Here is a 12290-nt window from a genome sequence, read left to right as displayed (position 1 = left end):
GATTAATGAGGGCAGAGCCATAGATGTGATCTATATGGACTTCAGTAAGGTGTTCGACAAGGTTCCCCATGGGAGACTGGTTAGCAAGGTTAGATCTAACAGAATACAAGGAGAACCAGCCATTTGGATACAGAACTGGCTCAAAGGTAGAAGACAGAGGGTTGTGGTGGAGGGTCGTTATTCAGACTGGAGACCTGTGACCAGTGGAGTGCACCACAAGGATCGGTGCTGGATCCACTACTTTTTGTCATTTACATAAATGATTTGGATGTGAGCATAAGAGGTATGGTAAGTAAGTTTGCAGATGACACCAAAATTGGAGGTGTAGTGGACAGCGAAGAGGGTTACCTCAGATTACAACAGGATCTTGATCAGATGGGCCAATGTGCTGAGAAGTAGCAGATGGAGTTTAATAGACAGGTTTTTCACCATCTCATGCATCTTAGTAAGATTCTTGCTGTCACAAATTGACCACCATATTTTCCAGTTAAACAGTGACTACACTTTTAAGGTTCTTCATCAGTTGCAAAATGCTTGCTTGGTCCATTGAGACTGTGAAAGCACAAAGCAGCGAGTGTTCGAAGAATGACTGGCCTCCAAAAGGAAATACTTGAAATGTTTCAGAGAAGAAAAATCATGTTTAGTGTTAAAGTTGTTATATCTTAAAGATGGTTGTCAAAAAGAGGAATCAGAAGTGGTTATTGAGCCTGCTTGCACCAAAATGTTGGTGGAGTCTGGATTTCTATAAAGATGGTTGTGTTTTTTGTTCTTGTGATTCCAAAACTCTGGTGCTGACTGCAGTGGTGACTCTAGTATCCTTGGTAAATGTGAGATTATCCACTTTGGAAGTAAAAATAGCAGGCCAAAGTATTATTTAAATGGTGAAAGATTGCAGCATGCTGTTGTTCAGAGTGACTTAGGTGTGCTCGTACATGAATTGCTAAAAGCTGATTTGCAGGTGCAATAGGTAATCAGGAAGGCAAATGAAACATTGGCTTTCATTGCTAAAGGGATTGAATTTAAAGCAGGGAGGTTCTGCTGCAATTGTACAAGGTGTTGGTGAGGCCGCACCTGGAGTATTGAGTGCAGTTCTGGTCTCCTTCCTTGAGGAAGGATATACTGGCTTTGGAGGCAGTGCAGAGGAGGTTCACTAGATTGATTCCGGAGATGAGGGGGTTACCCTTTGAGGAGAGGTTGAGCCACCTGAGACTGTACTTGCGAGAATTTAGAAGAATGAGAGGGGATCTGATAGAAACATATAAAATTACAAAAGGGATAGATAAAATAGAGGCAGGCAAGTTGTTTCTGCTGGTGGGTAAGACTAGGACTAGGGCACATGGTCTTAAGATTAGGGGGAGTAGATTTAGGATAGAGATAGGAGGAACTGCTTTTCCCAGACAGTAGTGATCCAAGGAATTCTCTGCCCAAGGAAGCAGTAGAGGAACCTTCATTAAATATATTCAAGACACAGTAGAATAAGTTTTTGCATGGTAGAGGAATTAAGAGTTATAAGGATAATGTAGGTAGGAGGAGCTAAGACGATAGATAGATCAGCCATGATTTTAATGAATGGTGGAGCAGGCTGGACGAGCCAAATGAAACTATGAAACTTGCTCCTCTAATTCAAGTTTGAAACTGAAATTTCATCTAGCCCTCGTGCTGATTGGTGTCGAAATGTGTGGCGCTGGAAAAGAACAGCTGGTCAGGCAGCATCCAAGGAGCAGGACAGTCAACGTTTCAGACATAAGCCCTTCATCAGGAATCCTTCAACATTCCTGATGAAGGGCTTATGCCTGAAACATTGACTCTCTGCTCCTCCATGATGCCTGACCCACTGTGTTTTTCCAGTGCCACATTTTTCGACTCTGACTCTCCAGCAACTACAGTCCTCACTTTCTCTTCCTCATGCTAATTGGTGAACAGCAATCTATACTGTTCCGTGTTTGAGTGGTTTGCGTATTGTGTTTAAAATCTGGCTGCGTGAAAATAAGATCATTTTTCCTTAACCTTGGTCAAATGCTGTGACCAATAGCAATGACCTGTATTACAAGTGCCACAGCCAATATTACTAGTGCAATGACTAGTATTAATAGCTATGTTTACTGGCACTAAGTCCAGTTTTACCTATTGAATCTGTAGTATAATAAATTTCTACTGGTGTCAGCACTCATGTTTTTACTCTCTGCTAGGTCTGAATAAGCAGCTGAACCTTGAAATATAGAACATATGCCTTTTAACAATCTTAAAATTATTGTTTTCATAACCTTTACTATAGTTTTGTGCAGTATAGGAGTTGGGAGGTCATGTTGCAGCTGTATGGGACATTGGTTAGGCCAATTTTGGAATACTGGGTAGGCCAATTTTGGAATACTGGGTACAATTCTGGTCTCCTTCCTATCAAAAGGATGTTGTGAAACTTGAAAGGGTTCAGAAAAGATTTACAAGGATGCTACCAGGGTTGGAGGATTTGAATTATAGGGAGAGGCTGAATAGGATGAGGCTGTTTCCCCTGGAGTGTTGGAGGTTGAGTGGTGAGTTTAAAAATGTTTATACAATCATGAGGGTCATGGATAGGATAGACAAGGTCTTTTCCCTGGGATGGGTGAGTCCAGAACTAGAGGGCATAGGTGTAGGATAAGAGGGGAAAGATAATAAAAAGGGGCAACTTTTTCACGCAGAGGATGTGTGCGTGCATGGAATGAGCTGCTAGAGAAAGGAATGGAGACTGGTACAATTACAGCATTTAAAAGACATCTGCTTGGGTATATGAATAGGAAGGGTTTGGAGGGATATGGCGAAAGTGAGGGTCAAATGCTGGCCAATGGGACTGGATTAGGTTAGGTTATCTGATTGGCATGGTCGAGTCAGACCAAAGGGACTGTTTCTGTGCTGTACATCTCCATGACTCTAATTCAGCAGTTTGGTCAAATTTCTCATTTTCGCATAATATCATGGTTATAAACCCAATTAACTTTGATTTGCTTAACGACCAATTCATCTCACATGAATAGCTGTTTTAGATTAATTAAAGCTGGAATCAAACGTTTCAGAAGTTAAAATGTTGAAAATAAAAGACAGCTAATTTTTTAAAAATGCGTGAGGAGAACCTTCAGTGCGGGTCTCGCTATAATTTGTCTTTACCTTGGAGTTTCATCGCTTTCTATTTTGACAAAATTACCTTTTTATGCGCGAATATAGGAAATTGAGTAATTTATATTTTAATTTTAAAAATCACACAACACCAGGTTATAGTCCAACAGGTTTAATTGGAAGCACACTAGCTTTTGGAGCGATACTCCTTCATCAGGCAATAGTGGAGGGCTCGATCGTAACACAGAATTTATAGCAAAAATTTACAGTGTGATGTAACTGAAATTATACATTGAAAAATTGATTGTCTGTTAAGCCTTTCATCTGTTAGAATACAGTGATAGTTTCACTTCCATCATGTGTAAATCACAAAACCTTTTTTTAAAGTTGCATTCTCAGGTTAGCTGTTAACAATGGTGATAGCTAGACAATATGTATGAAGGAGCGTCGCTCTAAAAGCTAGTGTGCTTCCAATTAAACCTATGGAACTATAACCTGGTGTTGTGTGATTTTTAACTCTGTATACCCCAGTCCAACACCGGCATCTCCAAATCATGACTATATTCCTGATGAAGGGCTTTTGCCCGAAACGTCGATTTTGCCTGTCCTCGGATGCTGCCTGAATTGCTGTGCTCTTCCAGCACCACTGATCCAGAATATATTTTAATTTAGTCCCCACTTCCAATCAGGCGTTTGAACGGAACAGCTCTTGGCCCTCGACATCCGAAAGAGGACCCTGTCCCTCTGAGGTCATCTGCGCGACGGTCATGGCGTTGATCCGCGGAGCGCGAGGTTTTTCCGTCCTCCGCGCGCTGCCTCGAGCCCGGCTCCAGAGCAACGGCCGGAGGAGAGCGGGGAGCAGCGCCAGGGGTGAGGGGACCAGAGGGCCGCCCCAGGGGATGGGAGGAGGAGGCCGAGGCCGAGGCCGCCCCGAGTTCGGGGGAGGGGAGAGTGAGGAAGCATGGTAGGATTGGGCATTGCTGAGGGGACATCGGGCTGGATATGGTGAGAGAGTGTGCAAGTGCATAGGAGGTGGGGGTAGTGAGAGTACCGCAGCCTAGGGGAGCCCTGTGATACAGGGAGTGATAAATCAAAATCATGGCTTGGAGATGGTGGTGGCACTGGGCTTGGATATGGGAGAAGATGCGGAGAGGGCTGCAGGGAGCAATAGGGGGAAAGGGGAATAGAGATAGAATGACATTGACAACATTAATTATTTGAATTGAGCTTTGTGTATTTTTAACAGATTGAATGGGATGATCAGGATTAACAGTAAACATCATTCATCTTGAACCTTGTTGCATTTTGACTGAGGAGCTGAGCATACAGACTTGAAGGGAGGGGAACTCAGAATTGTTCTTTAAGTAAGAGAGGAATTTAATTGAAATTATTCTGTGAACGCACATTCGTTATTTGTTAACATTGCGTTGTTTGTTATTATTGTAGAGAGTGAAATTTCCAAGCTCCAATATTCTGTCTTTTTGAATCGCAATCAGTGCACTATTGTCCCCAGCAGTTCCCTCTGCTGGCGCCTTTATACCACACAGACAGCACAGAGTCCGGAAGAAGAGACACTGCATAATATCATCACTGACTCTGAGAATGTGAAAGGTACGTAGGGCACCTCAGAATTACAAAATATATCAGCTTGCCTTTTTAGTTTATGAAGTAATTTCACAGTAATACAGTGAAATGGAGGCTATTTGGCACATTGCTGTTTTTTTGGTTGTGCTACCGATTAGTCACATTCCCCATAGCCCTGTAAACCTTTATCCTCTAAAGTAAGTATCTAAGTAAGTCAATTATTAATCATTTCATTGCATTGGTGCAAGAGTTCTTCAGTGTAGTATCCGATCATCTTCAATTGCTTTTCAATGTTTCAAGACTGGGGACACATTTTTAAGGTGAGAGATTTAAAAAGATGAGAGGAGCAACTTTTTTTTACACATTGTGTGTGGAATGGGCTTCCTGAGGAGATGGTGGATGTGAGTGCAATTGCAGTGTTTGGAAGACATTTGATGGGTATATGATTGGAGGGGGTTTGGAGGGATGTGGTCCAAGAGCGGGCAGGTGGGACTAGTTCGGTTTGGGATTATGGTTGCGCAGACTGGTTGGACTGAAGGGTCTGTTTCCGTCCTGTGTCACTCTTATGTTCTGGGGACCTGGATTTGAATCCCACCACAGCAGATAAATTTGAATTCAATAAAAGCCTGAAATTAAAGGTGTTAGTTTGATCTGTTATTGTCACGTGTACCGAGATACAGTGAAAAGTACTGTTTGGTGTGCTAACCAGACAAAACGTACTTGACCTGAGTCCATCAGAATAACAGGACAGAGCACAGAATATAGTATCACAGCTAGAGGGAAGGTGCAGAGAAAGATTGATTGTAATGTACGTTAACAAGTCTGATAACAGCCAGGAAGAAGCTGTTCTTGAATCTGTCGGTACATCTTTTTCAAACTTGTATCTTCTGCCAATTGGAAGAGGGTTGTTTTTTCCTTCAGTCACTCATGGGTTGAGGGTGTTGCTGGCTAGGCAGCATTTATTGTTCAGAGGGCAGTTAATAGTCAACCAAATTGCTGAGGGTCTGGAGTCACATGTAGGCCAGACCCGGTAAAGATGGCAGTTTCCTTCCCAAAGGAAAGTGGAGTTGCAGGTAGATAGGATAGTGAAGAAGGCGTTTAGTATGCTTTCCTTTGTTGGTCAGAGTATTGAGTAAAGGGGTTGGGAGGTCATGTTGTAGCTGTACAAGACATTGGGATATTGCATGCAGTTCTGGTCTCCCTCCTATCGGAAGGATATTGTGAAACTTGAAAGGATTTACAAGGATGTTGCCAGGGTTGAAGGATTTGAGCTATAGGGAGAAGTTGAATAGCCTGGGGCTGTTTTCCTGTAGTGTTGGAGGCTGAGGGGTGACCTTATAGAGGTTTATAAAATCATGAGGGGCATGGATAGGATAAATAGACAGAGTCTCTTCCCTGGCGTGGGAGAGTCCAGAACTGGCGGCCATAGGTTTAGGGTGAGAGGGGAAAGATATAAAAGAGACCTGAGGGGCAATTTTTTCAAGCAGAGGGTGTGTATATATGGAATGTGTTACCAGAGGAAGTAGTGGAGGCTAGTACAATTGCAACATTTAAAAGGCATCTGGGTGCGTATATGAATAGGAAAGGTTTGGAGGGTTATGGGCTGGGTGCTGGCGGGTGAGACTAGATTGATTTGGGATATCTGGTCAGCATGGACGAGTTGGACTGAAGGGTGTATTTCCATGCTGTACATCTCTATGACTCTAAATGACCTTCCTCATACTGTCAGAAGTGGGATGTTCTTTGATGGTTGCATAATGTTCATCATTCGCAACTCCTCAGACATTGAAGGAGTATGTGGCATTGTGCAGCCAGACTTAGTTCTGACTTTGGGTAAGTGGCAAGTAACATTTACAACAGGCAATGATCATTTTCAATTAGAGCTATTCTGAACAGTTTCTCATGGGTATTAAATGAAATTACGCTCATTAAATTCTCCAATATCAATATCCATTGAGCAGAAGTTGAACTGTAGTTGTGACTTAAAAGCAAGTCTGAGGCTGGGAATTCTGCGATGAATTACACACCACCTGCCCATCAACCACAAGGTACAAATGAGTGTGATTGAATACTCGTCATTTGCTGGGATGAGTGCATCTCCAGCAGCACTCAAGAAGCTTGACAAAGGTGCCCATTTGATTGGCATCTCATCCACCAATTTAAAATTCACTTCCTCTCACTGGCACATAGTGGCAGTAATGTGTCCCATCTATAAGTTGTACTGCAGCAACCCACCTCCAACTTGTACCTGTACCTCTTGGAAGGACAAGGGCAGACGATCACAAATAACAACAAGTTCTTCTCAAAGTCCCATTTCACCCTGACGTGGGATTCTCTTCCCAGCAGCACTGTAGGAGTTCCTGTACCAGATGGGTTACAACTTTTCAAGCAGGTGAATAATCTTCACCACCTTAAGGCCAAATGGGAAGGGAAATAAAGGTGGCTTTGTCAGTGATGCCTACGTCCTATTATAGAAGAAAAAAAAAATCCATCTCAATATTGCTATTTAGTCTATTTCCACTGCCCTTTCAAGCAGTTCCATCCAGTTATTGTAATTAACGGAAACAACAACGTTACTGTAATAATTGTAACTCATTGCATTTAAAATCCTTTTTATTTTCCCTGCCCCAGGTTCTTTATCAATGATCTTAAATCAGACAAATTTTGTGTCCTCCAGTTATAATCTCGTTAAAGTAACAACAACTCTTAAAACTCTTCTTCGTTTTAAACATCTCTGTTAAATCTCCCCTAAACTTCTCTGCTCTAAGGAGAGCAAATCAGCTTCTCACGTCTTTTTGCTTGTAATCCATTTGCTCCTGGATCTCTTGAGCATTATCCTTTTTCCTTCCCCCCCCCCCCCCCCCCCCCCCCCCCACAGGTGGTTCTTCCAAATATGAGTTTCAAGCAGAAACAAAGAAGCTTCTGGATATTGTTGCCCGCTCCTTGTACTCTGAAAAGGAGGTAAGAAATGAAAAATCTCACTTTTCCCCTCAGATTTCTAAAAGATATTAATAAAAATCAGTACCTGACTAATTTGATTACGTAATTTTAGATTGTTCTGGATCTCAGAGAATTTCCTCTGCATAATTCCTTCTTTATCTGATTACTCTCCCCTAATTTCATGTAGGTATTTATTCGTGAGCTGATATCTAATGGAAGTGATGCCCTTGAAAAGCTACGTCATAAACTGATGAACAATGCCCAGAACCAGACACCACTGGAAATTCATCTCCAGAGTGATACAGAGAAAGGTACCCTAACCATCCAGGTAAGGACAGTCACTGTATTCTCTTACTTTTGTAATGCTCAAGTTGTACAGCGTCTTGGTAAGATCCCATCTGGTGTCCCATTCTTGAGAAATATATTAATACAAAAACGAAATTATTGTGGCTTCTGGAAATCTAACTTTAGAAATAAAAATTGCTGAGAATATTCAATAAGTTTGGCAGTATCTGTGAAGAGAGAAACATAGGGTTTCAGTTCTGACAGCTGGTTCTAATGAATGATATTTTCTGAAAACATTGACTCTGTTTCTCTCTCTGTAGGCGCTGCGAGACCTTCTGAACACATTGAATATTTTCTGTTCATATTTAATGTGATGTTAGTCCTGGAGAGTGAATCTGCAAAGATTCATCAGTTTTATACCAGGGCTGAAAGGATTAAATTATCAGGCCAATCATATAAACTTGGTCTGTGCCAGTTTCTTTTTAGAAAGTTGAGGAGTCATCTAATTGAAGTGTTTAGAAATTGAAAAGGTTGAACAGTGTCAATATGGAGAAACTTTTCGTCTGATTAGGAATAGCACTAGAGCATCCTGTCTTTCCAGATGGACTTTTGTATAACACAGTTCCTAATACAGACTAAAGCTGAGATTAGCAATTCTGGCCCTGAACCCTTGGTTTTTAACATGCTGTTATTGTATTTTTTCCCCTCTCAGGACACTGGCATTGGGATGACCAAGGAGGAACTAATTGAGAACCTTGGAACCATTGCACGTTCTGGATCCAAGGTTGGAAAATTCTAGAATTTGTAAATTTCATTTTCTCTTTCTGAAGCCTTCGCTCATCTCCTCTACCTCTGCTCCAATGTATTCACCTGTTGTTTCTGTGCTACCCAGTATTGGTAGTGATCATTCTGGGCTGATTCCTGCAATCATAACTAACAGAGGGTTGCAAGCCTCATGGGCTGTGTTGGCTTTTCATGGGTGTTCACTCTCTGGCCTAGTCATGCCTCACTGTTGTGTTTTGAAAAGGATAGTGACCAGGAGTAGGCATCCGGGCTTCCTCAGTCACAGCCATCCACCCCACGACATTAAAGGCAATGCAGCACCTCTGCCTCTATTGAAAGTAGCTGTAAGCTGAGCACAGATATTGAGTCTGAGACCTTTCAGGCCATGATTGAGCTTTTAAATGTCATTTTGTCACCTGCCTAATGATGGACTGATGGTGAATTCTTCAATCTGTGATACTTACTTTCACTGGAATTGAATATATTTTGCACCATGTTGTGTATTTGAAAGGAGCAGAAGGGGAGGTGAGACTTCGTCTTCAGTGATTTGTGATGAGCTGGTATGAGCAGCTTAAAAGAGCAATAATTTGTTATTAACTTTGTAAGGGAACTACAGATAACTAATTGAGAAGGAGCAATTTTTAAGTGTATGGAGAAAGATCAAGGGAGTGGGGCTAATTGGGTTAGCTGTTTCAAAGAACTGGCACAGTCAGACGCAACGGGTTTCCTTTTATGCTGTATCATTCTGTAAGTTGTACATATTGTAACTGATTGCTCACCTTGCTTGTTTGATTCCAGGTATGAAATTTTGAATGTATTTAACTCACTTCCTCCAATGCTGCCTTAATTGAAAGATTCTCTTTTCATTCTTGACGTTAGGCTTTCCTGGAGGCTTTACAGAACCAAGCAGAGGCTGGCACTGGGATCATTGGACAGTTTGGGGTTGGATTCTACTCTGTGTTCATGGTGGCTGATAAAGTGGAGGTGTACACACAGGCAGCAGAGGATGGCAGCACAGCATATAAATGGGCTTCTGATGGGTGAGGAGACTGCACCCTCTCACATCAACAGTTTGTAGGAAGGGCTGTCCTCAGCTTGAGAATAACCTGACAAAATGGGGGCCTAAATAAAATTAATTCATTCACAGGATGTGTCCATTCCTAATTGAACTTAATGTGGTGGCGCGCCGCTGCCGTGGACCACTGTATTATATGGTGTAGGTATACCCATAGTCGAAGATTTGTCATGTTGGGGGCGGAGGAGAATGGGTATCTGCAAAGATTTTGTGGGAAAGAAGCTCTGGCGTGAGGACTGTGCGGGGCTGTAAGAACGGCTTGGGTTGTCTGTAAGGGCCACATGGTGATTTCGGGCATAGGATGAGTCTGCAAGGGAAAGCTTGAGGGCGGGGGCAGAGGTGGGAGAATTTTGTGAGGACTCAGTGGGGAGCTGCGTGAATGGAGTACTTTATTGGCTAATAGTGATGCTGTGTTGCTGACTGGACTACTATCTGTACCTCCAGCTCTGGAATGTATGAAATTGCTGAAGCCACTGGGGTGAAGCCAGGAACCAAGATTGTCATTCACTTAAAGAAAGATTGCAAAGAGTTTGCAAATCAAGATCGTGTTAGAGGTGAGAATTAGAACAATATTGTAGCAGGTTAAGGACTGAAACCAAAGCTACTATTTGCAGAATCCAACTTGGTTTAATTTCTGCACTATTTGTTGCCATTTCTTTCTTCTTGTTACTTTGTCTTGACAGCACACTGGTAATTTGCACGTGATTGTTCTTTGATTAAATTTATGCAAACTGGTTAAACTTTGAGATAAACAAGGGGTGATCAAATAGAGACTTTCAGAATGGTGAGAGGTTTTGTGTTATGTTAATAATGGGAGACCATCAACTTAAAATAATTTGTAGAGGATCTTGAGTTTTTGGAATTTCGAATGATGGCCTTTAAAAGTGGTGGAAACCAAACCCATAAATAATTTGCAAATGGATTTGAACAGGCTCCTGAGGAAGTTAAACTTACATTGTAGATTAAAAAACACGCATGTGAGATTGTACATGGCAGTTCTTTCAAAGAGACGCAGGCTGCAAGAATTGAATGACTTTCTATGCTCTTAAGTTTTGATGATACTCTGTCACAGGGTATTGCATTCCAGTGTGATCCTGTCAGAGGTAGCACTTGCCTGGGTGGAATAATCAAGTAAATGTTGAGGGAATTTGTTAGTGATTATTGGGGCAGGAAAGTGCTGAGTAAGTTCCTGCCTGTGTTATAATGACAGCTGTAATTGAACTGATGAACTAGTATAACTCTGCACTTGGTTTGTATTCCAGATGTGGTGAACAAATACAGCAACTTTGTCAGTTTTCCAATCTACTTGAATGGGCACCGATTGAATACACTGCAGGTTAGTTGATGACAAGGACTTTACCTAATTTGAATAGAAAGCAGACTGTGCTGCATGGAGCAGTGGAGGATTTTGTGAAGCGGACTTAGTTTTTGAATCAGATGAGAGGATGCCAGACTGATTTATAAAATTGGCAGTACCGTTGGGTTATAAGCATTAACCCCAGTGAGGTGAGTTAGAGATTGGCCAATGGGTTGGAGCTAATGGGTAATTGATGTAGTTAATTTGGGGCCTCCGCTTTATGAAATTTATTCCTGGAGGATTGGCCTGACTAATGGATTTACTTAGTTGATTAATTTGAGGAAATGTTTTCCAATAAGGCTCTGTGGATGATGGATCCAAAAGAGATCAGCGAATGGCAGCATGAGGAATTCTACCGCTATATTGCAAAGGCATATGACAAACCACGGTATATCCTCCATTATCGCACCGATGCCCCACTCAACATTCGCAGCATCTTCTATGTGCCAGACATGGTGAGTGTTGTTGATTGTGGTAGCTCGTAACTTTGATTTGATTTATTGTAGTCACGAGTACCTAAATACAGTGAAAAGCTTTGTTTTGTGCACAGTATGGGCAGATCATAGCAAACACGAGGTGCTTAGACAGAGCGTGGTATGCAGGTTACACTGCACTGGAGGTGCGCAAAGCAAGATTGACATTATTTGTAGTTAGAGAGTCCATTCATCAGTCTGATAATGGTAGCGAAGAAACTGTTGTTGAACTGGGCAGAAATTTATTCTTCTGTGCAGCAAAGATGCCACGTCTGGAATCGTTCTGTTAAAGAGTTGGTTAATTATCTAAAACTCATATTTATTACAGCATCTTTCAGTCTGTTGGCAATATATAAGGCAAAAAAATGATGCTGCATGTAGCATCCTTAAACTTAAATGCCCCAAAGCACATTACAGTCAGTGCAACCCTTTCTGCTGTAATGTAGAAAACACTGCTAATTTGCACCCAGCAAGAATCCCACAGACAGCAATGTGGTACAGGTAGTTCTGGTACAATGCACGTTTCGACAGTGACGTTATAGCCAAATCGCACTGAAGAATTAGGGAATGGTATTTTGGAGAACGATAGTGCAATTCCAGTGGGGATCAGTTTGTGTGCTTCATTCTGCGCATGCGCTAATGTTCTTGTTGTTCAGTGTATGCCCTGATGTCCACACGAAAGTCTCTGTGACATTCTGCGCAT

General features: G+C 41.9%; 1 protein-coding gene across 2 annotated transcripts in view; it reads left to right on the top strand.

Annotated features, from left to right (window-relative positions):
- The window catches only part of trap1 (TNF receptor-associated protein 1), a 79276-nt gene that overhangs the window by 37170 nt on the left and 29816 nt on the right, over positions 1-12290 (top strand). Inside the window, exons 1-9 of one of the 2 annotated variants that reach the window (XM_043711480.2) lie at positions 3810-3960; positions 4537-4701; positions 7553-7635; positions 7802-7942; positions 8612-8683; positions 9562-9722; positions 10202-10311; positions 11020-11093; positions 11414-11569. In XM_043711480.2, coding sequence (XP_043567415.1) covers positions 3858-3960; positions 4537-4701; positions 7553-7635; positions 7802-7942; positions 8612-8683; positions 9562-9722; positions 10202-10311; positions 11020-11093; positions 11414-11569 — 1065 coding nt within the window. In that variant the 5' untranslated portion in view covers positions 3810-3857. Of the gene's footprint in view, positions 1-3809; positions 3961-4536; positions 4702-7552; positions 7636-7801; positions 7943-8611; positions 8684-9561; positions 9723-10201; positions 10312-11019; positions 11094-11413; positions 11570-12290 lie in introns of those variants that run through there. The other variant, XM_087997876.1, reaches the window with a different exon arrangement.

This window comes from Chiloscyllium plagiosum, unplaced genomic scaffold, assembly GCF_037043375.1.
Source record: "Chiloscyllium plagiosum isolate Xiang-an unplaced genomic scaffold, Cpla_swu_hap1 HiC_scaffold_20, whole genome shotgun sequence".
Classification (NCBI taxonomy): Eukaryota; Metazoa; Chordata; class Chondrichthyes; order Orectolobiformes; family Hemiscylliidae; genus Chiloscyllium; species Chiloscyllium plagiosum.
The sequence above is the reverse complement of the archived record's forward strand: the minus strand, read 5'-3'. Positions and strand labels throughout refer to the sequence as shown.